Genomic DNA, 23,092 nt, shown 5'->3' with positions numbered 1-23,092 from the left:
CGCCTGAACCGCTGAACTAATTTTGATGATATTTAGTACAGAGATAGATTATACCTCGAAGAAGGACATATAGTCTATATTAATACTCAAAACAAATCAAAATTACAATTTTTTTTCATAAATTATATATACATTAAACATTTTTTATAATTTTTTATTAATATGTAATGATTTTTATAATATTTAGGTATATGTATTATAATTTTAATTTTTTTATATCAGAATTTTTAAATTTATTCAATAATAGATATGTAATATGTAATATTATATGTATTAAAGTAAATCAAAATTAAAACAAAATATATAGTAAAATAAAATTCATAAATATGTAATTCAATTTTTTTTCTCACTTGGCCTATAAGATTCATTCGATTATAAGACACTTTGTGCTGATCCCAATAAGTCCTGTGTGCTGGTACCAGTCTTATAAGCGGCGTCTACTGTATTACCTCCAATACGCGTTAACTAAATATCCAACTAATAATTACCAAATAAAAAAAAACCTACTAAATACGCATTACTAACTACATATGTACTTTAAAATCATTAATTTATAATACAATAAATAATAAATATTTTATCATTTTAGTATAATAAACCTATATTGATTAGCAAATATATTAATAATGTTTTCAATACTGATATTGATATTTTTTTCAATGTATAATATTGAAGAGTTATTAAATTGTTTAATCCGTCGTGATGGTCGCCCGGTGCGTGCCGATGACGAGTAGGTAGCTAGATAAATGTTGTAATAATTATTATATTGACTAAATTTCGGGAAAAATAATTTTTTTTGAAGTTCCAAGATTTTAGTAATTGTTGTAAAATAAGTCCGATGTCCGGCCGGCTACATGACTTTGAAAAATGTTCAATAATTTTGGGGGGCTTTCGATCTTTTTTTCTTTTCTTTTTTTTTTTGGGGGGGGGGGCTAAGCACCTCCAAGCACCCCCTAATCTCCGTCTATAGCATCGTGTAGGTATGAATTTTTCCGAGAAGTAAAAGTCGACAATCTATCTATATACATATAGACAATATAGTAATATATTCTTATACATAGAAATCATGTTTACTCGGGATGAACTCCGAAACTATAAATAATTATAAACTAAAATTACTTAATCCAAAATAATATATTAATTATATTATGAATCTTCTTGATTTTTTTTTTTTTAACGAAATAGTATATCACGGAGGAGGTTTCTATCGCAATAGCATTTGTCTAAGTTAAAAAACCTCCGAGTGTCTGAGTTATCTACTAAAATAAACGTATATTATTAACGTGTTAATTGTATAAATCGTACACCTATAAATATACGAGTACATATACACATAGGCGTAAATTGCGGGGACTTAGGGAAGTTTACCCCCCCCCCCTACATATTTTAAAGTTTTTCAAGAAATTTAAGGTTATTTATCAGAGAAAATTATAAAATGTAAAACGTAATTCTTTATCAGAATATCCGATAGGTATATGTGTAAATGTAAAATGTGTTATGCTTGATGTATGATTTTCAACAAATGATGCATAATCAGTTAATCGATTGAAAAAATGCAACTCTATATAGGCAGTTATAGGCAACCAAACTTAACGCAGGTGCATTTTGTACGGGTGACGAAGTGCACGGGGACAGCTAGTTTATAATAATAATATTCTTTTAAATTGTTTGACTGTCATAAGATAAGGGAATAAGTTATGCCACACGTAAAGAGAGATGTTGTCAAATATCTCTCGGTAAACAATGTTATGGACACTAAGCAAGTAACGTCATACCCTATAGTTTCTCAATTCTTTAGAATTATCAGGAGTAAGGCTGAAAGTTGGTTTTCGGGTTCTGTGAATGAGAAATCTAGACGCACTAAGGCTATGTAATGGTAAACGGCAACTAAACACTTGTGACACAATATTATAAAAGCTATAATTATGACTGAAATGACACCTATAATCTATATAACAATAATTATAGACAATAATATTTTTGAGGGTTTGATAAATTTTTATTCTAAATATCGTCTCAAAAATATGAAAATTGTAATTAAATTTAAATTTATTCTTATACTTATTTGTTATTTTTAAAGGTAATATATTTATATATTAACAAAAAATAAATAAAATGTAAAGCCGATATCTCGAGCTCTGAAAATATTATTCTGTAAATGTTCGTAATATGTGTATGTACAATGTACAATTTACTTAAAAAATTATTCAAGAACGAAAAAAAAAAAAATTAAAAAACGATTTAGTTTTAATGATTTTTAACTACGCTGTGCGTGGTTTAGATAGAGAATAAAAATAATGTTAACATCAGGCCCGCCTGTACTTATAGTGGGAGGCTAGGGTTAAGAATTTCACCTCTTCCAGAAATTGAACTTAAAGGGTGATAAATGTGTATACATTTTGGTATTTATATATAAAATAACACAATGTGAATTGTTTTTGTTTATATTGTATTTTTGATTTTATGGTGAAAATTTAAAAATTAATTCTATACATTAATCATTTTTTGTAAAATTAAACACACGTATGAATAATATTATTATAATTAGAGCAGATTTAATAAATCTTATAAGTTATAATTAAAAATTAATTTAATTAGCGTGAACTTATAACAGTAGAAGTTCATGATGATTAGTAAAAGGTTAAGTTTAAATGTTTAATATCAAGCGTGATATAAGACAATGGACAAATAAAGATTCATAATATTGTATATGTATATGTTTGTGGGTATAATTTATGGTATATAGAATCTGACAGTGGTCAGTGATGTACCTAAAATACTAAATAGGTTATCTTTTGACTTTTACACCGTGTGGTTAAAATTTAATTTTTAAATAATCAATAGGTAATTATGACACAATTTGATCAGAATATTCATCTACTGATCTACTTCAAAACAAACAAAAAATTTTTTAACGGAAAACTTAACTCAACATTTTATTCCACTCACCTAATCATATTTTTATTAATAGAAAAAGATATCCAAATGATCCAATGTACAAATACTAGCGCGAAATAATACTAGGTATTTAAAAAAAAAAAGCTTATTGGTAAACAAAACATAAAATTGAATGACTTCCAAGTATTGTGTTTATAGTTTTTTAAAACAGCCTGTACTATAAATGTGTAAAATTAATTTTATGATTATTTATTTTAGTTAACTTAAACTTATTTTATATTGGGTTTTTGGTTATTTTGGTTTTTTATCCAAAACTATTATTGCATAGTACATACTATTTTATTATTTGCAGTATTGAAAATAATACGCCAAGAAGTTAGTTATAAATTTATGCAAGAGCAGTTGTTTATTGCTTATACTTGTACAGTAAAACCTGTTTATGGAACCAGGATGACCACTCTTTTATAGAAAAATCACTCGGTCCCGTCGACATTGATATATTTTTTAATACATCATTCCCTGAATAAGATGGAACCTGTGTAACATACTAACATGGACTAACAAACGACATTTTATTATCATACATCTGTTTATAATAGTAATAACTATTGACTATTCTAAAATTATTAGACAAATTCCTATCTGTCTAATCTAATATATATATAAGATATTTGCGTGTTAAATACTTATTATTACATACATATGCGTGTCCAGACCTCCATGGTGGGGGGGCGAATTGTAAAATTTTAGTTTTTACATACTATATAGGTTTGGTACTGGTTAGGTAAAAACCTCTAACAAGTCGCTGGGGAGGTAGTTGCCCACCCTGCCACCCCGTAAACACGCCTAAATTTGAACTTTTACTAATCCTCAACCAAATTTGTGCTACAAAAATAAAAGTAAGTAATCTTTGCCCTATTTGTAAATTTCTATTTAATTTAAATCTTACAAAATATATTAATCATATTTTCATTTTACCTTTTTCCAGCACAAGTGGCTTAATTATTTAAATATTGTAAATATATTACATTTTAACATATTTAGAACTATAGTTAGCTAGGGAAACTATTTCACAAAAACTTAAACTAGAGGTAGATCGAATAGGATCAGTTAAAGACATATTTTTTAGGTACCTATGAATTATGATATAAAACGTTAAAATAATTGTGTGTTTTTAAAATCAATGTTTTAAATTTTAGTGAGAAACTTACCTAAAATTGAAACAAATTAAAAAAAAAAAGAAGAATAAAACTACTAATCTATTCAAAAATTTAAATATTATATCTAAACTAAATCTATAACTGACTATAACTATATAAAATAATATAGAATAGAAAAATAAAAACAATATTAAGTTATAAATATTATCCATTGTTAATGTGTAAAATGTAAATATAAGTGTAATATCCATTGACATAGTATTTTGATATATTATGTCTATGCTTATATCACTTATCATTTGTCACTTATCACAACGACTATGATTTTTTATTACAATTTATATCTGTATTTAGTATTTACATTTACTGCCACGGCTATAGATACCACGCACATAACATTTTATATTTTTTATATATATATTTATGTAAACAAATAACAACAATCTACATGTATAACTTAAGCATTTTTTTATTAATAAGTTAACAATAAGTATTACTTTAAAATTGAAGTTTCGTTTTATTTCGTAACTAAAATTTCTTTTAATAATTAAATTATTAAAAACTAAAAAAAAAATAGAAAGTATCTAGACTAAATGAATCATGTTACCAGAATCTACTTCTATTTATCATGAGAAACAAGTAATAAATAAAAAACGATTTTATTTAATACAATTTCACTTATACAGATTTATTTAACTATCTTATTTAATGTAATAAGTCAAAGGAATTATGTGCATTACATGCTCTCAACAATTTGTTTCAATCAAAAGAGGCATTCAAGCAAATGGAACTAGATGCTATATGTTTTTCACTGTCGCCTAACAACTATATAAATCCACATCGTTCGATTTTAGGTATCGGTAACTATGATGTCAACGTTTTGATTGCTGCATTACAAAACAAAGGCTATAGTGCTTTTTGGTTTGATAAAAGAAAGTTAGTATCATAATAATATATTATAACTTTTAATACACGACTATTTTTATAAGTTCTGTAATTTTGATATATGGTTAATAATAATTAATTAACTAACCAAGGCTAAATCGTTTTTAACTTATCACTATTTTGGGAGAATTGTTTGATGAATATTAATACAAAGACAAATAATAAAATAAAAAAGGTAAATATTAAAATCATTTCTAAGCTGTTATACAGTGTTTTATTTATTTTTTAATTGTAATTGTGTTTTTGCTTATAAATTTAAGCAATACTATTCATAAAACCCTATTTTTTAAAAACAAAAATGTTAGGGAATATATAAATAATTCAAATTAATGAATAATGTAAAAGTTACTTAATTTTATTACTTTCTAAAAATAATTTATCCAGCATTACAACGTTTAGTTATTAAGTTTATAGTAGTATGTTTTTATTAATACATTTTTCTTTTCTGACATTGAATTCTTTTTAATTCTAGTCTAATATTAGCCAGTAGTATTGTTGTAAATATTGTTTTTGGGTATACACATAAATTGAGCAATATATAATATGTGAAAGGCTTTGCCACCACACCCCCCATAATCTAGTTGATTTAAATTTATTTAAATACATAATAATATATAGTTCTATCATAGAAAATTTATTTATTATTATACACTTTTCTATAACCAAAAGATTAACAAATCTATGCTTCAGCAGTCAGCTTCCAACATATTTGATCGAGTTCCATACATTAAGAGGTGTTCCATTTATATTGATATATTTTTATTGTTAATTTGAATCTTAAATCTGAATATATTATCATAGGGGTGCGCACGAGGGGTTACGAGTGTGCCTGGGCACCCCCAACATATAATTGGGGCCCTAAAATTTAAGTCCTATAACATATATATGGGTCTATATTTTAACTAATGTTACTAGAATAAAAATTATATTTTTTCTAAAATATGTTGTAAAAAACTATGTTTTGAGATAAAAATAATAATACAACTTAAAATATTTTAAATTTGCGTGGTAAAACTTATTATGATTATAACAGCTGAATGTTATTGACTACAAAAGTAAAAATAATAAATAAAATATATTGCAATGACAGATGTAGGTATTTAATAATAATTCACAGTCCAATTTTTGTATTTCATTTTCACCGTGTTTTATATCAACATCTTTTGGCCATGTATTTTTGTTCAAAATTTGTATATTATTTAATGTTATGTTTCATTTTTATTGTTGTCTAGTTAACAGAAATATAGATTATTACATATACTTGTTATGAACTGATTTGACTTAATACAAATTAATTTTTAATTTTTAGTCAACGTGATTGTTTTGAAAATCATATTTATTTGAGCTACCTTTGCTTCTAAAATGTTTTATTCATCCTTAGTTTTAAATGATTTCATCACTCTAATAGTCATTTTAATAAATTGATGTGCTTATTATAATGTAACCGTATGACTGCAATTAAGTAGATAAATAAAACAATTCCATGAACATTTAGTAAGTGTCAAATCTAAAACAAATTGTGAACTTCATAATTTTTTATATAAACCAATATACTTGGATTGAGTTTTTTTTAATCTTTCATTGTGTCATTTGAAGCATTATATTTATATATGATTTTATAAATAAACCTAAATACACTACTACTTGATACTATCTTCAAAACTATTTGGCTTTGCTTTTGCTATTTTTTTGAAGAATTCATGTAGGAATACTTTTTTTTATTGTTTAATGCCATTATAAGAAAGGAATAAAAAAATCAGACTTTTTCAAATTATCAAACAGGATACAATTATATAACTGTGTATTTGTTTTATTTTATTTCTTACACATTTAAAAATGTTAGCGTTTTGGGTATACGCCTTTTATGCGCGTATACCTACCACTACATCACTGATATTTGCTTATTATAAATAATAATATCTATCTTTTAATACTTCAGTTTAATAAAAAATTACTTATAACAAAAAATAGTATTGGTACTTTTACATTTAGTATTCAATAAAAAAAAAATACTGATTTTATTAATTTATATAATCAGCTTAAATAATTTAATTTTAATTTATTAAACATTTGAATATGTGACATAATTTTGTATCTTTTGTATTATTATATTTTGAAAAAATACTGAATTAATTATTTATAATAATTTTTGTTAGTTTTAATAAATATATTGAAATAAATAATTATAATAATTATGATTAGGCGCAGATACAAGGGGGGGGGCTATGGTGGCTGAAGCCCTACCCTTAGGCCTAAGGTAACTACTTAAAATATTTCAAAACTTAAATTTAATGCTTATGCTTTTGTGCTTGAAGTAAATTTTTTTATTCAGCTCCCCCCCTTATTTAATTTCTAGATCTGCGCCTGATTATGATTATAGTTTATCTGAAGATGAAGTATATTATTGTATGTAAGAAATGTAAAAAACATTTTTTTTTTTTTTTTTGCAATTGAAATAAGAATTTTTAATAATGTTTTATACTTTAGGGATCCAAAAATGTTGAAATTGGATAAAATATTTGGTTTTGTTATGAACATACCCAGTGAGTGTCGTTTAGGATTTTTATGGTTGCCATTAAAACGAAGACATTGGATATCCATCAAAAATATTAATGGAATTTATTACAATCTAGATTCAAAATTACCTAAACCATCACAAATTGGAAATGTATGTCATAGTTTTATTATATTTTATTTATAACTATTACTACCATAAATTAATATATTTGTTTACAGGAAGAAGATCTTTATAATTATTTCAGAAATCAACTTCATATAAATGACAATCAGTTATTTGTTGTTGTTACTGGTGATAATTATAATTGGATTGAGTCAGAAGACAATTCAACTTCAGCTGATCAACAACAAATACAGTCACTTGATAAAAGATAGTCTTGTATAACTAATAAATATATATTTTTTTTTTATTATAAAATGTATGCAACATATTACTAAAATCTATGAGCTAAACCATTTTTTGATTTTGCATTAGATTGGTATATTTTGTAAAAATAGCATACTAAAATGTGATTTATAATTGTTATATTTTGTTACCAGTATTTATCTGAAATAATATTAATTGTTATTTTAATTTATAATTGCACCTCACATTCAAATAAAAATATTATTTTAATAACAATATTATTATATATATTTTTTTAAATATCTTAAACATTATCAATCCATCTTAAAAAACTAAAAAAATGTATTTAAAAAAAAAAACAAATTGTAGAAAAAAATCACAAGTCTTGTTCAATGTTGATTCTAAACATTTTTAAGTTCAACAAAAACAGTTGATATTTTTAATAAATATAAAGTTAACTTAAGTGAATTACATTTAATATACAAATCAAAATATTTATATATAAAATAGTGCATAAAACAAAATATTCTCTCTATATTTATTAACTAATAAATTAATGCTTGAATAATAAATAATCAATAATAAAAATAAAAATATTATCTAATCTAATCATTAATCAAATGTATGTATATATAAATATATCAGTAATAATTTTGTACAAAAATAAAAATTTAAAAATTTTGCTTATAACAATAAACAGTAATATTATACAGAGTTGGATAATAAATGCATTTAAACAATTTTGTTTAACATATAAACAATAATAAAGATAATATTTCATTAATGAGAATTTATTGTTTGAGAATAAATATGTATAAGAATTGAGATTAAAAAATAATAATAGTTTAATTTGAAATTTAGACCAAACATTTTTTTATCTTATTTAGTTATGACAATGATAATGGCATAATTTGTTTGCTTTTATTTTATTTTTGGATATCTAGCATATTAAATGTAAATAGTTACTAAATTTGATTTAAGGTTTAGGAATAGATAGTAGAATGTACCTTATATAGAGGAAGATAACTGTAAGTTGAGATACAATGAAAGATTCATGATGAAATTTAAAAAAAAAAAAATTACAAAAAAAAGTTCATAGTTTTGTTTACAATAAACATTTAACAAAAACCGGCATAAAATCAAAAAGTTACTGAAGCATTAATGATTCTAAATTTCTATGTAAAATTGTATCTTTAACAGCATTAAATACAACTTTAATGTTTTCTGTGTCTACAGCAGTTGTAAAATGATGAAACAATGATTTTCTGGGATCCCGTTTCGCTTGACGAAAGAAATCTAATAAAAATGTTTGTACATCAGGCAAACTATGAGGATCTCCTAAAAAACATGTAAATAATATTTATAATTAAACTAAATATTCCTATAAATAAAATGATTTAAAAATTTAATTTTGAAAAAATGAAACTCACATATTCTCATAAAAAATAATAATGGGCAAGCTTGAAAACAATTAAATACAAACAAACATATTTTATCATAAAATTAATTATGTTAATAAAACATTGGTATTGGATATTTTTTATAACAATTATTTTGTATACTTCATCATAGATAAAAATTACCTGCAAAATGTGGAAAATAATGCTTAATATTTGTTTCTCTTCTTTCTAATTTGTCAGCCAATAAGTCAGTTTTGTTCATAAATAGAATTATGGAAACTCGTCGGAATATTACATTATTTACAATAGAATCGAATATGTCTTTTGATTCTTCTAATCTATTTGTTTTTCTAAAAAAGAAAAAGAAGTGTTAAATAGATAATTTCATCTAATGTATGATTTATTTGGAGAAAGAGATTATATTTTTAAAACCACTTAAAATTAAGTAAAAATGACTAAAAGGTTGATAAGTCACATAAGATATGAAGATTGCAGGGAAAAAAGAATTATAATTTTATTTGCACCTGTTATGATTGTTCAAATAGTAGCTATTAATAATGTTTGGTTATAAGAGCTTAATTAAAAACTATGTTAAATTATTTTTTAGTAACTCAAAAATAAACAAGTACTAAATGCATGTGTTGCCTTAATATTAAAGTAAATTTACCTATTATTAAAATTAAAGATAAAAATATTATAAAGGGCATCTTATAGGCTTATATTGATATTATTAAGTGAGTTATAGTTATATACAATTTTACAACTTTAAAATGATGATATTAATAAAACCTTATAAGATAGGGCTAGATGGCCTAGATTATATTTTAACTTTTTTGTTTGATAATAAGTAAATTTACTCTAATATTAAAGCTCACAATAACAAATTAATTCTGCTGAATGCAAAATTGATATATTGGATATTAGTAAGATGGAGACAACACATGCTAATTTTAATACCCACACAATAACAAAAATACAAGAAAATATCTAAATTAAAAGGATTTATGGTGGTTTTTTAATTTTTTTTTTTCAATATGGAAATATGATACAAAATATTGAGTAAATTAACAGTTCAATATTTTATGTTTACATGTAAATATTTTATTTTTTGGGCGATTAATCAAGTATTGTCACCTTATTTTGTCCTTAATAATGCTTTTATAAAAATTCTAAGGAATTTATAGTTTAAGGAATTTTTTAAAAACAATTAAAAGTTAAAATTCATATTTACTTAGAATTTTATTCTATTTAAGAAATATTTTATAACGCAACACTTTTTATTGTAAATGGTTAATCAGATAATTATTAATGAAAATTGATTTTGTTTTTTAGATGTAACTTAAAAATAAATAAATGTAGATACTTGAATTTTTTAACAAATGTTTATAAGATTAATTTTTATACATAATAGTATTTCTACTCTTTCTAAGTTATTCATAGACATTCAAAATTTTCCATTTTTTTTTTAGCTTTGTTATAAATGTTGATAAAATTTAAATAACAATATTCATTATTTTAGTTCAAAAACATTATTCACGGAGACCTATTGAATTCAAACAAAATATATCCATTACAGTGATCCATTCGATATCTACCATACAGTAGAACAATTCTCACTTCCCACTTTTTTTATTTAAGTTATATTACATAAGAAAAGATTCTTTTTGATTAGTGTATTTACACTGTCAATTTGATTTATCCATTATGATTACTTATTGTAAATAGATCATTAAAGATAATTATACTAAAATAATATTTTTTTATACTAATCCAATCTAAAAGTTAAAAATGTAACATATATAATAACATAGAAACTGAAAGTCATTTTTATAATCAACCCATTTATTCTAATAGTATTAGACATTTTGAAACAGATTCTGTATAACCCCAACAAAGTTTGATACTATCAATTCCTATTTAGCAAGATTACTGTACTAGATATTTTATAATTTTCAAATTAACACAAAACATACCTGTCTTCTACAAGAACTTGATCAAATTCAGAAGAGGATACAAGAAATAATATTGATGTGACAGAATCAAAACATTGAAACCATTTCTGTCTTTGGGATCTTTGTCCACCAACATCAACAAATCGAAATGGAATATTATTTATTGGAATAGTAAATTCATAAATGCCTTTAGTAGCTCGTCTAGCGTGTAAAATATCTTTATTTGTTGGTAAATAGTCCTAAAATAGTAAATTATTTAAGTTATTAAATTAATATTATAAATTATATTATATGATAAAAGAATAACTTACACTTCGAGCAATATTTTCTATATTATCAAGAAAATATTGTACTGAGTCACTAAGTTGAAACTCTCTCCTTCGTTCAAATGCTCTTTTAATAGCAGCATCTTTCCACAAGCAGTACATTGATGGAGCATATGATAGGAATAATCGTGTATCCAAAGTGGTGCGATTGTCAAAACTCAAAATAAATTCAGCATTTTTATTATTATCAGGATTTTCCCATGGTATACCCAACTTTTGCCTAGCATCTGCTAATACTTTCATACCTATTTAAAATAAAAATTTAAAATAATCTTGTACAATTTATATTGACAAAAATATTATTACCTCTCAAGATGTTTTGATAGATTATGTGCTGATATTCGATAACAAGTTCAGGTTCAAAATGTATACCGTGAATAATGCGCATTTGCTTGAGAAATGTTGATTTACCACTTTCACCGGCTCCCAACAATAGTAACTTTACTTGTCGACGCAACAGGTGTTTATCTTTGTCTATAAGTTTGTCAATTTCTTTACTTCTATACCGTTGTTCCATTTCTTCAGCGCTGAACTTGAATCGCCAACAACACGGACATGTAATTGTACATCTTGCCATTTTTCAGGTCCTATCATCTTTTTCCATAAAACAAATCAACAAAGATAAGAAGTTCCTTTGATTTCTAAAAATACAAAATTGTGAATTAATAATAATATTGTTTCTTATAAATATATTTACATGCACATCTAACACAAAAGCGAACAATAACTCATTTTAAAAAATAACTACTTATTTATATACATTGAATAACATTAGAACAATATAAAAATAAGGTGGATTAGAATATTCATTTAAAATATACTTTCGTACTATACAACTAATACTTAAAACATATATTGTTAAATAACTTACAAAGTTCAGAAAAAAAACATGCCTCATATTTAATCATTTAGACAATTAATTAGAATATTGTACTCTGGTCGGCAATAACATGTAATAACGTCAACTTCCAAATTAATAATATTAATATTAAATACTCTACTTTTTAGGGCTTGTATCATAAATTTCTTTTATTGTGTGTGTTTGTATTGATAAGAAGATAACATATTTCCACGGCACCGCGTACTAACGCTATCTTGCGGCTTATTTAATAGCTATTGAGAAATAATTATCATAATTCAGAACACAAACAATCGCCACTCGCAAGCTGTAGAATATCAACAACTACAACAGCCGTACAGCCGACAACGTTTATGATTTAGTAATTGGAATTATTTTACTAAACAAATTTTCAATTTTCATTTCTCAATATTTATTCAAAATGTATTGGAATAATGGTATGTATTTAACTCTTATATTTTACACATTTTATAAAGTTCCTAACAAATGAAAATAATTGGCGTTTAGCGCATCTATAACATAATATTGTAACAATTAACAATTTAAAAGATGCTATACATCAGCAATAAAACTATTATATACTAACAAATTATGCATTTAAAGATTTTCAGTGAGTTATTTTATTCTTGAATATAACTTTTAGAGGTACTTTAATGAATACTAAACTACATTACATAGGTAGCTCATATTCTACCATAATATTTGTACCATAATGGTGCCGTTGCATTTAAAATATTTATTTATATTTAACAATTTCGTTTTTATTGTAGATAAATTGCTATAGTTTAAATTTGAAATACTCACTTAAAAGTAAATGATTATTTAATATAATAAATAACTATAGGCAATATATTTACATCCAATATTTAATATATAAAGAATTAAACAAAAAATGAGTTTTAAAGTTTATTGAATGCTATTGAATTTTTTTCCAAAATTAAAATTATGAATAAAATTTAAATGAATATACTATGTACAATTGTGTATTGATTATATGTTGAATTCATTAATACAAAATTATAGGTATCTGTGATAAATATACTATTATCAATAACTTTTGGATCTGACCCATGTCGTCAATATGAAAACATAACAATCTACAACATTCTATTAATTTATCATATAGTACTAAGTACTAACTATAATAATTTTAGTTGTAATATAAGTATTTATTCTAAAAAAATATAGATTATATTAATTGCTTGTTTTAAGCTAAATAACTGTATAATGCTTGGTTGAATAAACAATTACTAAACATAATGAATCAGTAGTGATCTAATGTTCCTTTAAACATAATAGTACTTATAATATCATTTATAAAAAAAAAACTATGTTCCTTTTAGGAATAACTACAAGCCTTATAAATTATTATTATATTCATTGGATAATAAATGCTTTCAAATACAAAAATGAGCCTAAAAAGATACTAAAATTATATCTATTAACCTATTTATAATGATTAACATCAGCCCCAAGTATATAAAGAAATGTTTTTATTTTTTGTAATTTTATTAATTCTATGAACAGAGTTTTTTAGTAGCATAATTGCAAATATTGTGTTGTACTACTTATTGAAAAGAGATCAAATGTGGACTTAACATTAGTTCTAAGAAGTTATTTTTTCAATTTTCTTATTTGGATATGTGAAAATATTACAGACAACCATTTAAAATGTTCTAATTTTGGTTTGAATATTGATTATTAGACGATAGGTAAAGTAATTTATACTTACTTCTTAACCATAGAAGTCTAGTAAAATTGTAAGTATTATTCGTGCAGTGTATCATCTATTATATAAAATATGTACAAATCAAATAAGTTGTAGGTATTTAAACACTTATGAACTTATGAAAGAAATACTGTAATTTAAAATATCATGACTGTAATTCACTATAGGCTAAAATGAAGTTAAGGATATATTTAAATGTGATCAGTTTATAGTTTGTACTCTATATAAATGGGATGTTTGAATTTTAAACAAAAAACAGTGATTGAAATAAATATAATAATTTAATGGTCTATTATATTTATTTATTTTAAATTAACATTTAATGTGAATTAAATACACAACAGTAAAATAAAATAAACTTAATTTATTTTTTTAGAAATTATTTTTTAAATAAGACTGTTCAAAATTAAATATGTCGAAAAGAAACAATGATGAAGGGGGCTCTGAAGAACCACCTATGAAAAAAGTTCAGTTCGAGCCTGTTAGACTTGGCCCTATTTCTACTATGGAAGATTTAGATATGAAAGTTCTACAATACCAAAACAAAAAACTAGCTCAGGTTAGTTAATATTTAAAAATATAATTTATAGTTAAAATAGGCAAAATAGTCCTAAAAATTATATTATTCAAAATTTTAACTTTTAGAGATTAGAACAACGAAATAGACTGGAAGCAGAATTAAGAAATAGAATAGAGCAGTTAGAAAAAAGACAAACACAAGATGATTCTGTTTTAAATGTTGTAAATCGTTATTGGAATCAATTAAATGAAGATATTCGTGTACTGTTACAAAGGTTTGATGCCGAGACCGCTGATGAATTAGAGAGCAAAAGTAATTTTATTTTAGTGTGTAATAATTTTTTGAAAATACATTATTCATTTATATATTTAACTAAATTATTTATTTTTAGATGAAAGTGAAGCTACAACTTCATTTTTAGTACAATTATCAACATGGGATAAGGAAGAATTAGATGAAAAATTAGCTAATCGAGTGCAGGTATCAAAACGTGCAGTAGCAAAAGTTATACAAGCTTTTGATAGGCTTATGCAAAGAAATGAAAAAATTACCCTTGCTCTAAAAGGAGAGTTTGAAGGAGGTAAGAATTGTATGAATTTAATAAATTATTAAAATATACTAGTAATCTTTAAATACTAACATTAATTTAATTTTGATATTGAATTATAAAATATAAATAAATATAGTTTATTTCTAAAATATGGCAATTCTTCTTCTGGTACAATTACTCTCCATCACAATCTCCCTCCATTTCTCTCTATCCTGAACTAATTCCTTCCATTCCTACACACCCAATTTATCAATGTCTTCGCTCGCAACATCCAACCATCTTTTCCTGGCCGCCCTCAAGATTTTTTTTCTATTGATTTCCTATTTATAACTGTTCTACTTGTGTCCCAGCTATCATTTGTTTTTGTTCCCTTATGAAACTAATAACTGATGTGATTTCCAACTCTTTTTGTAGTTCTCTGTTAAATTATCTTCTCCAAGTTACCTATTCATTATATAAATTGGTCCACATATTGCCCTCTAAATTTTATTTTCAAAAGTTCTAAGCTTTCTCTTGATTGTACTGATGGTAGTCCATGTTTCATACTAATAGGCAAGTGTAGACCTTATTACTGTATATAGTGTTATTTTAATCTTTTTCTAGAAAAATTTTGAAAAAAAAATATTGATGTTAATTTAAAATGTTATATCATTATTCTTTTATTGCATTCAATAACATAAAATTAATTATTGAAGATAATAATTTAACATACACGTATAATTTACACTTTTTAATATAATAACTAAAAATAAAATAAATATGAATTTTAATAGATGAAGCTCCTAGTATGGACGAAACAGTTCGTCAAGCAAATAGTGAACTTCAAGCCGAGAATCAGAAGTTGCAAACTTTAAATACCTCTTTACATAAAAAGTATCATACAATGTCATTGAAGGTGATAACCTTTATTATAAATTATATATAATATTTATTTAATATAGTTTTAAAAAATAATAGATTTAAACTGTGGTGATTTATACAAGATTTGTGTCCGATTTCTTATTATTTTAGTTAGCAGGCTTACAAGATAATGTAAACTGCAAAGAAACAGAAGTTGCTGAAATGCGAAATCAGATTGAAGAGTTACAATATGAATATCAAAAAATTCTGGAACGAAATTATAAACTAGAAACTCATTTAGCAGAAGCAAGAGATAAGTTAAAAGGATTGGAAGCAATGCAAATTGATGACAGAGTTATTTCAAAACCAGATACATCAATTGCACAGTCAAGCGTATCATTGCAAAAGGTATGTTGTATAATCAACTTTATTTTAAAATGTAATTATCCAATATAAAAAAAAAAAATCACTAACTTGCAAAGAAATAGTACCATGTAATCAAATAAACTCAAAAAGACTGATAGAACTATAGATTAAAAAGTAATTTTTGGATTAGGTACTAAATTTATTTTTTAGTTTGATATAATGTATAATAAAATATATTTTAGAATATAACTTACCAAAATAATATACCATATTATAATCATGTATATTAATTATGTTATAATTAATATTAATTGTGTATCAGTGTCTATTAATCTTATCAGGCGATTATTATTTAAATATACAGTAAATTCCCGTTACAACTAAAAATCTCGTTATGACGAAAGCCATAGAAGTCTCCTGTCGAAAATCAGGGCTTATTCAAATTTTTGTTACAACAAAATTTACATTATAACGAGAAAAAAAAATCGGTCCCCCAGAGTTTGTTGTTACAGGATTTTACTGTATATTAGGATATAATTTTAACATATTTTATCTAAAATAAAATAGTATATATAACATTGTATAAATTAAAATAGGTAGAAGAATTGCAAAAAGAAAATGAAGAACTTAGAGAGTTGAATAATAACCGTCTCCAAGAACTTGATAAGTTACATCAACAACATAGAGAGGCTTTAATGGAAGTAGAAAAATTTAAAATGGATGTATGTATTAGTGTGTATACAATAGTCTTGATAATCCATCACTAGCACGGTCTCGTAGTACTGCTAAATTATTGATAAAACTATAAATATAAATAGAAAATTTATCTATCACAATTTAATATGACTGAAACATATTTGATTTATTTAATAATTTAATATACTAGTAGTTTGAAATGATATTATTGAAATTATAATTCATAAAAAGAATGTATTACACAATGTAATAATTGTAAGCGACTAGTTTATAATTTTTAATAAAATCCCAACAACATTGTTAAAAATGAATACCATACTAACATATTATATCAAAATTTGCAATTAGAAAAAAAATTTGTATCGTTACTTGTTAGATTTAATTTTACAACGAATTGAACCAAGCTCAAGACACAGTATATTTTTATATCAGTTTAAACAATAGATATAGAATAGAAATATCTTTAAAAAAAAAATTAAGTAGATACTTATTTACTTTTCTTCATTTTTTTTTTTTTTTTTTTTTTTTTTTTTTTGTCACTTTCATTATCTTGGTATACATATTTTATTTTCCCGATAATTGATTTAAAGTCATATTTATGAAGACTGTTTATATCCTACTAGTATATTTATTAATTTATGTTGATATTAATCAAAACTATAAAAATATTATTTTAGTATACAATAGTATATATTTCAAAAATGTCTAAAAAACAATTAAAAAACTTTGAAATATGCAAAAAGTTTTTATAAAGTTTTCATTTTTTAAATCATTATATCATAAAACAAATTTTGTGCTCACTTAATATATCATACAATCAACTAGAATAAATATGCAAATGCATACAAATCCGGGCTTTAATGATAAATAAGAAATATATTTAATACTGGCAGTCTTTAAAAATACTAGATTGTTGTTGAGGTGCTGGATTATCAAAACTCAACTATATATTATATTTAAAAAATATTGAACAATTAATTTTTGTTTATATTCTAGCTAAGACAACTTCCTGAAAGTGTAATCATTGAAACAACAGAATATAAATGTTTACAATCACATTTTTCTGTTTTGTATGGTGAATTTATGTTAATGAGAAATCAACTACTTGAATCAACAGGACTACTTCAAAACAGTAAAAATACTCATTTACGTCAAATGGAAGTAATGGAGGTAAGTTATATTGACTAAAAATATCTAAAAAATTGAACAATTTTAAATTTACTATGACAATAATAATTTAATTTGATTAATCTAATAATGATAATTACAACTATGCAGTTAATACTTTTTTTTTTTTATTTTTTGTATTTTACTCAATATTATATTATAATATTAATTTTGACAGAGTGATGAATTATCAGCTCAAAAGAAATTACGTTCAGAATTGATGAATTCTGAAGATGTTAATGCTCAATTACGTAAAGAGTATGAAATGTTACGTATTGAATTTGAACAGAATTTGGCTGCTAATGAACAAACTGGACCCATAAATCGAGAAATGAGACATTTACTATCATCTTTACAAAACCATAATAACCAGCTTAAGGGTGAATTGCATAGATATAAGCGTAAATATAAAGATGCCAATGCAGAAGTACCAAAAGTAAAAATGAATTTATTGCTATATACTTTAATTAGAACTAGTAATGTGATAATCATACATTTTTAAAGGTAGCTTAAATGTATACATATATAGCTTTATGGTTAGCCTCTATAAATAAAATATTATAACATGGTGAGACAAATATAATTTTAATCTATTTGAGTAACTAATTTACTTATATAACAATATTTATCAACTTAATATAATTATAAATATTTTGATTCTTCACTATTCCTAGATATATTTTGCTTAAAGTATTTTATTAAAACTATAATTATGTTTTATTTTTTCAGTTAAAAAAAGAACTAGAAGAAATTAAACTAAAGTTGGGTCAACAAATTACAACCCCTATACTAGATTCAAAAGAAGGGTTATTAGAATCTTGTAAAGAAGATGAATGTGGAGTAAATGAAAATATTAAAGAAGAATTTTCATTATCTCAAGTTTTATTAAAAAAAGAAGAAGATTTAGAAGTAAATTATTCAATTATATAATTTGTGTACATCAATTATCTGTATTTAATTTTTAAGGGTATATCTCAATTAATGGATGAAAATGTTCAAGTCGATGATAAAATTGATGTTAAAAATGTTAAAAAAGAACAGATAAAAGACGGACAACAAACACCTAATAAGACAACAACAGGTCCAACTACTACTCCAGATCAAAAGACTGTTAACCAAAAAGATGTCATCAGGAATTGGGAAAGTGAAGCTCTCAGAGATTTAAAAACGCAACTTAAGTAAATATATATCATATAAAAATAAAGTTAATATTTAGTTGCATGTCCTGAGTGTCCTGTATGAATCTCAATTTAGAACTTTTCTACTTTTGGATTGTTTTACAATGTATTTTTTTTTTTTGTTGTATGCATTTATATTCACTATATTAAATTTAGTGATCGGTATTTAATAACAAATATATTATAATAATATATTTATATTACAGAAAATCTGTAAATGATCAAAAAGAAATGAAATTATTATTGGACATGTATAAAGGAGTTAGTAAAGATCAAAGAGATAAAGTTCAATTAATGGCAGCTGAAAAAAAACTTCGAGCTGAACTTGAAGAAGCAAAACAGGCTCTAAAAAAAATACAAGTAAAACACTTCAACATTTTTTGTAACATAACTATGTTAATATTTTTACTTACATTAGGAAGGCAAACGTGAAGAACGCAAGAAACTAGCTGATGAGGATGCCTTACGAAAAATTAAACAGTTAGAGGAACATATTGTTCAACTTCAAAAACAAGTTGCTACTCATAAACAAGTATGTTTTAATTTAAAATATTTTAACTTAAAACAAAAAATTATTATTATTTTTTTAAGGAAGAAGAGGCGATGTTAAGTGAAATGGAAGTAACAGGTCAAGCATTTGAAGATATGCAAGAACAAAACTCAAGACTAATTCAACAATTACGTGAAAAAGATGATGCTAATTTTAAATTAATGACAGAACGTATAAAATCTAATCAATTACATAAATTAGCTCGTGAAGAAACTGATACTCTCAAAGAATTGGTTAGTTTCAATTTATTTTTCATAGAATTTATATTTTAAATAATTCATTTTTGTATAATAAAAATCTAGATTAAAACTTTAACAAATCAAGTTGAGATGACAAATACAGTAGTTCGAAAACTAGAAGAAAAAGAGCGTATATTACAAAATTCTTTAGCAACAGTTGAAAAAGAATGTACAATTAGACAGCAAGCTATAGAAATGCACAAACGAAAAGCAATTGAAAGTGCTCAGTCTGCAGCAGATTTAAAATTACATCTTGGTAATTAATTATTATTTCATTCAAACATAGATATGTAGTATAATAAAATATCTTATTTAATATTTATTAATGATTTTAAAGATAAATATCATGCGCAAATGAAAGAAGCACAGCAAGTAGTAACAGAAAAAACCAGTGCCCTTGAGGCTGAAGCATACAAAACCAAAAGACTTCAGGTAAATACCTTATTAAGAAAACATTTTACCTGCATGGATTATTCTGTTTTACAGAATAGAAAATTTTACATTCAAAATAATTTAATTTACCCTGTTATTATATTTATTTAATATTTAACTGAATTATTGTATTATCAAATGACAAATCTAAAAGTAAAAATATTACCTAGAGCTTATGTTTAAGATGATAATCATCTTACCTAAATTAATTAAAATCATTTTCAGCTAAAACAAATTTTATTTTTAATATCACTAACAATTTCTAATTTATTTTATAAATATCATTAATAATATAAAACTTAATTTTATTGAAAACATTTCAGGAAGAAATAGTACAATTAAGACGGAAAACTGAACGTATGAAAAAAATTGAACAAGCTGGTACATTAGATGAAGTTATGATGGAGGAAATTAGGGAATATAAAGAAACACTTACCTGTCCATCATGTAAAGTTAAACGAAAAGATGCAGTACTGACTAAATGTTTTCATGTGTTTTGTTGGGATTGTTTACGTACTCGTTATGAGACAAGACAAAGAAAATGTCCCAAATGCAATGCAACATTTGGAGCTAATGATTACCATAGGCTTTATCTTGGATCATAATTATTTTTGAGAGTTATTAGTAAATTATGTAACTTATTGTATTGGTATCTTGTAACATAATTGTTTTGTCGTTTTTCAGTCCTATTTTTTTAATTATATTTTGATAATTGTTCCAAGATTTGTCTAGATTATTTTAGTTCAATATTATTCCTAATCAAATGGTTTTCAACTACATTTATTAAATTTAGGAAATTAGAATTAAATGTGTTGCAGTTAAAAAAACAGGATCTTTAAATATTTATTGGATTTTACATAGTATAAATATATATAATAAAATTACACATAAATACATGTTTCTTATAATTAACAACTAAAATTTTGTTTGTATTATACATGTTATTTAATGTTATTGTAAAAAATATTCTAACACTATAAAATGTATTACATCTTATCATTAAACTGTGTATTAATATATTGTAAATTATTGATGATAAAAAATAATAAAAATAATTTGTTTCAAAACCAAAGACTGAAATAAATTAATATTTTATACGATCAACACTTTTATACATTATCAATTGAAATGACCAAGTTGTAGTTATTATATATTATTTATATATCAATTGGAGCAGTACTTTTTTTAATGGTTAGTATTATTTTTATTTTTACATTATTTGTATAATATTAACTAAAATTGTAAAAATCAATAAACTCTTGTTATTAAGAAATAACTGTAACTATTTTCTTTGGTTGTTAAACATATTAAAATTAATATATATTGTAATAAATTGCCAATGTATGTCTGAAATATTGTGATGTTTACTTTAAAATCATTTACCTATTATAATATAGTTTATATAGATCATAAATTCATAAATATTATTCTACTTCAATAAACATAGAACCAGTAACGAAGTTGTATTTTATTTATAAGTAAAAAATAGAAACCATAATATTGTAGTATGTAAATAATTTTGACTAAATATTTATAACATACAAAATAGAATATTTATAGGTTAGGTTCTTTGTGTATTATTATTGAAAATATCTTTAATAATTCATCATTAAATCATTGTTGTTATTATATTCATACCTACATTTCTTTGTCTTTAAATATATTATACTACCCCATTTTAAGTTTACAGTGTTTTTCAATTATTCAGTTGCTCAATGACGCAGTACACTGACAAATGGTTGACTAAAACACGATGTTTACATATCTGTAGGTATTTGTTCTTATACACACATAATCATATTTGTATTAAGAAACACAAATTGTTCCAAGTGCAGTAAGTTTCCTGGGGGTATAATTTTGGGAAATTGGCAATTATAGTTTAGTGTTAGGCAAAATTTTAATTCAGTTTTCATAAATAAGCATTCTGACCATTAGATGCCAAGTATTTTAAACATAATTACTGGTAAAATAAATCTTACTAACACTTCGTACATATTATTTGATAATCATGAATATACGGGCTATTTTTATTTAAAATATATTAATTCCACTGAAAATTAAGTTTCTTTTTAGTCAAAAGGAAGAGATGATGTTATGAAAACAAATTTAAAAGCAAAAATTTGAGACATTTTATTAAGCATATTTGGAATATTAAAGTATTACATGTTTTACATTGACCACCACATTTATTAATAAACATTTTTTTTTAATATTTTACTTATGATAAAAATTTTAAAAAGTAAAAATTAATTATATAATTTTTGGTATTAAAAATGATTCAATTGGTCATATAATATTAATAATAATAAATAGATATAAGTATATTACACAGTGAATACACAAATATATATAATTGTTAAACCATATTTTACAATTTTTACATTGTGATAATTAATAAATATAGGTTGTTTCATACAGAAAT

The 23,092-nt window shown here is 23.8% G+C and overlaps 3 protein-coding genes across 5 annotated transcripts; 2 read left to right on the top strand and 1 right to left on the bottom strand.

The window, feature by feature from the left end:
* The first annotated feature begins 4,475 nt into the window (after positions 1–4,475).
* On the top strand, positions 4,476–8,101 carry LOC113553142 (josephin-2). The gene is made up of 4 exons (XM_026956317.1): positions 4,476–4,697; positions 4,777–4,994; positions 7,491–7,671; positions 7,740–8,101. The coding sequence occupies exons 1-4, from the start codon at positions 4,659–4,661 to the stop codon at positions 7,893–7,895; spliced, it is 594 nt and encodes a 197-aa protein (XP_026812118.1). The 5' UTR covers positions 4,476–4,658; the 3' UTR covers positions 7,896–8,101.
* A 631-nt stretch (positions 8,102–8,732) lies between these two features.
* Positions 8,733–12,552, bottom strand: LOC113552929 (guanine nucleotide-binding protein subunit alpha homolog). Of its 2 annotated transcripts, XM_026955969.1 has the most exons (7): positions 12,416–12,552; positions 11,851–12,185; positions 11,530–11,789; positions 11,240–11,457; positions 9,450–9,616; positions 9,297–9,326; positions 9,081–9,204 (listed from the first exon to the last, which is right to left on the bottom strand). In XM_026955969.1, coding segments are annotated over exons 2-7 (948 nt in total). In that variant the 5' UTR covers positions 12,122–12,185; positions 12,416–12,552; the 3' UTR covers positions 9,081–9,202. The 2 variants fall into 2 exon arrangements, with proteins under 2 accessions (XP_026811768.1, XP_026811770.1); XM_026955967.1 differs by lacking the exon at positions 9,297–9,326 and having other exon boundaries at positions 8,733–9,204.
* A 158-nt stretch (positions 12,553–12,710) lies between these two features.
* Positions 12,711–21,509, top strand: LOC113551809 (E3 ubiquitin-protein ligase Bre1). Of its 2 annotated transcripts, XM_026954306.1 has the most exons (17): positions 12,711–12,840; positions 14,509–14,691; positions 14,778–14,964; positions 15,044–15,232; positions 15,976–16,097; positions 16,214–16,450; positions 17,005–17,130; positions 18,101–18,274; positions 18,450–18,707; positions 19,001–19,180; positions 19,238–19,449; positions 19,656–19,809; positions 19,868–19,981; positions 20,041–20,232; positions 20,302–20,494; positions 20,576–20,670; positions 20,994–21,275. In XM_026954306.1, exons 2-17 carry the CDS (start codon positions 14,545–14,547, stop codon positions 21,273–21,275), a joined length of 2,862 nt encoding a protein of 953 aa, XP_026810107.1. In that variant the 5' UTR covers positions 12,711–12,840; positions 14,509–14,544. The 2 variants fall into 2 exon arrangements, with proteins under 2 accessions (XP_026810107.1, XP_026810108.1); XM_026954307.1 differs by lacking the exon at positions 12,711–12,840 and having other exon boundaries at positions 14,545–14,691; positions 20,994–21,509.
* The last annotated feature ends 1,583 nt before the right edge of the window (positions 21,510–23,092 follow it).

This window comes from Rhopalosiphum maidis, chromosome 2 (genome assembly GCF_003676215.2).
Source record: "Rhopalosiphum maidis isolate BTI-1 chromosome 2, ASM367621v3, whole genome shotgun sequence".
Taxonomy (NCBI): domain Eukaryota; kingdom Metazoa; phylum Arthropoda; class Insecta; order Hemiptera; family Aphididae; genus Rhopalosiphum; species Rhopalosiphum maidis.
Note: the sequence above shows the minus strand (reverse complement) of the source record. Positions and strands in the feature narration are given on the sequence as shown.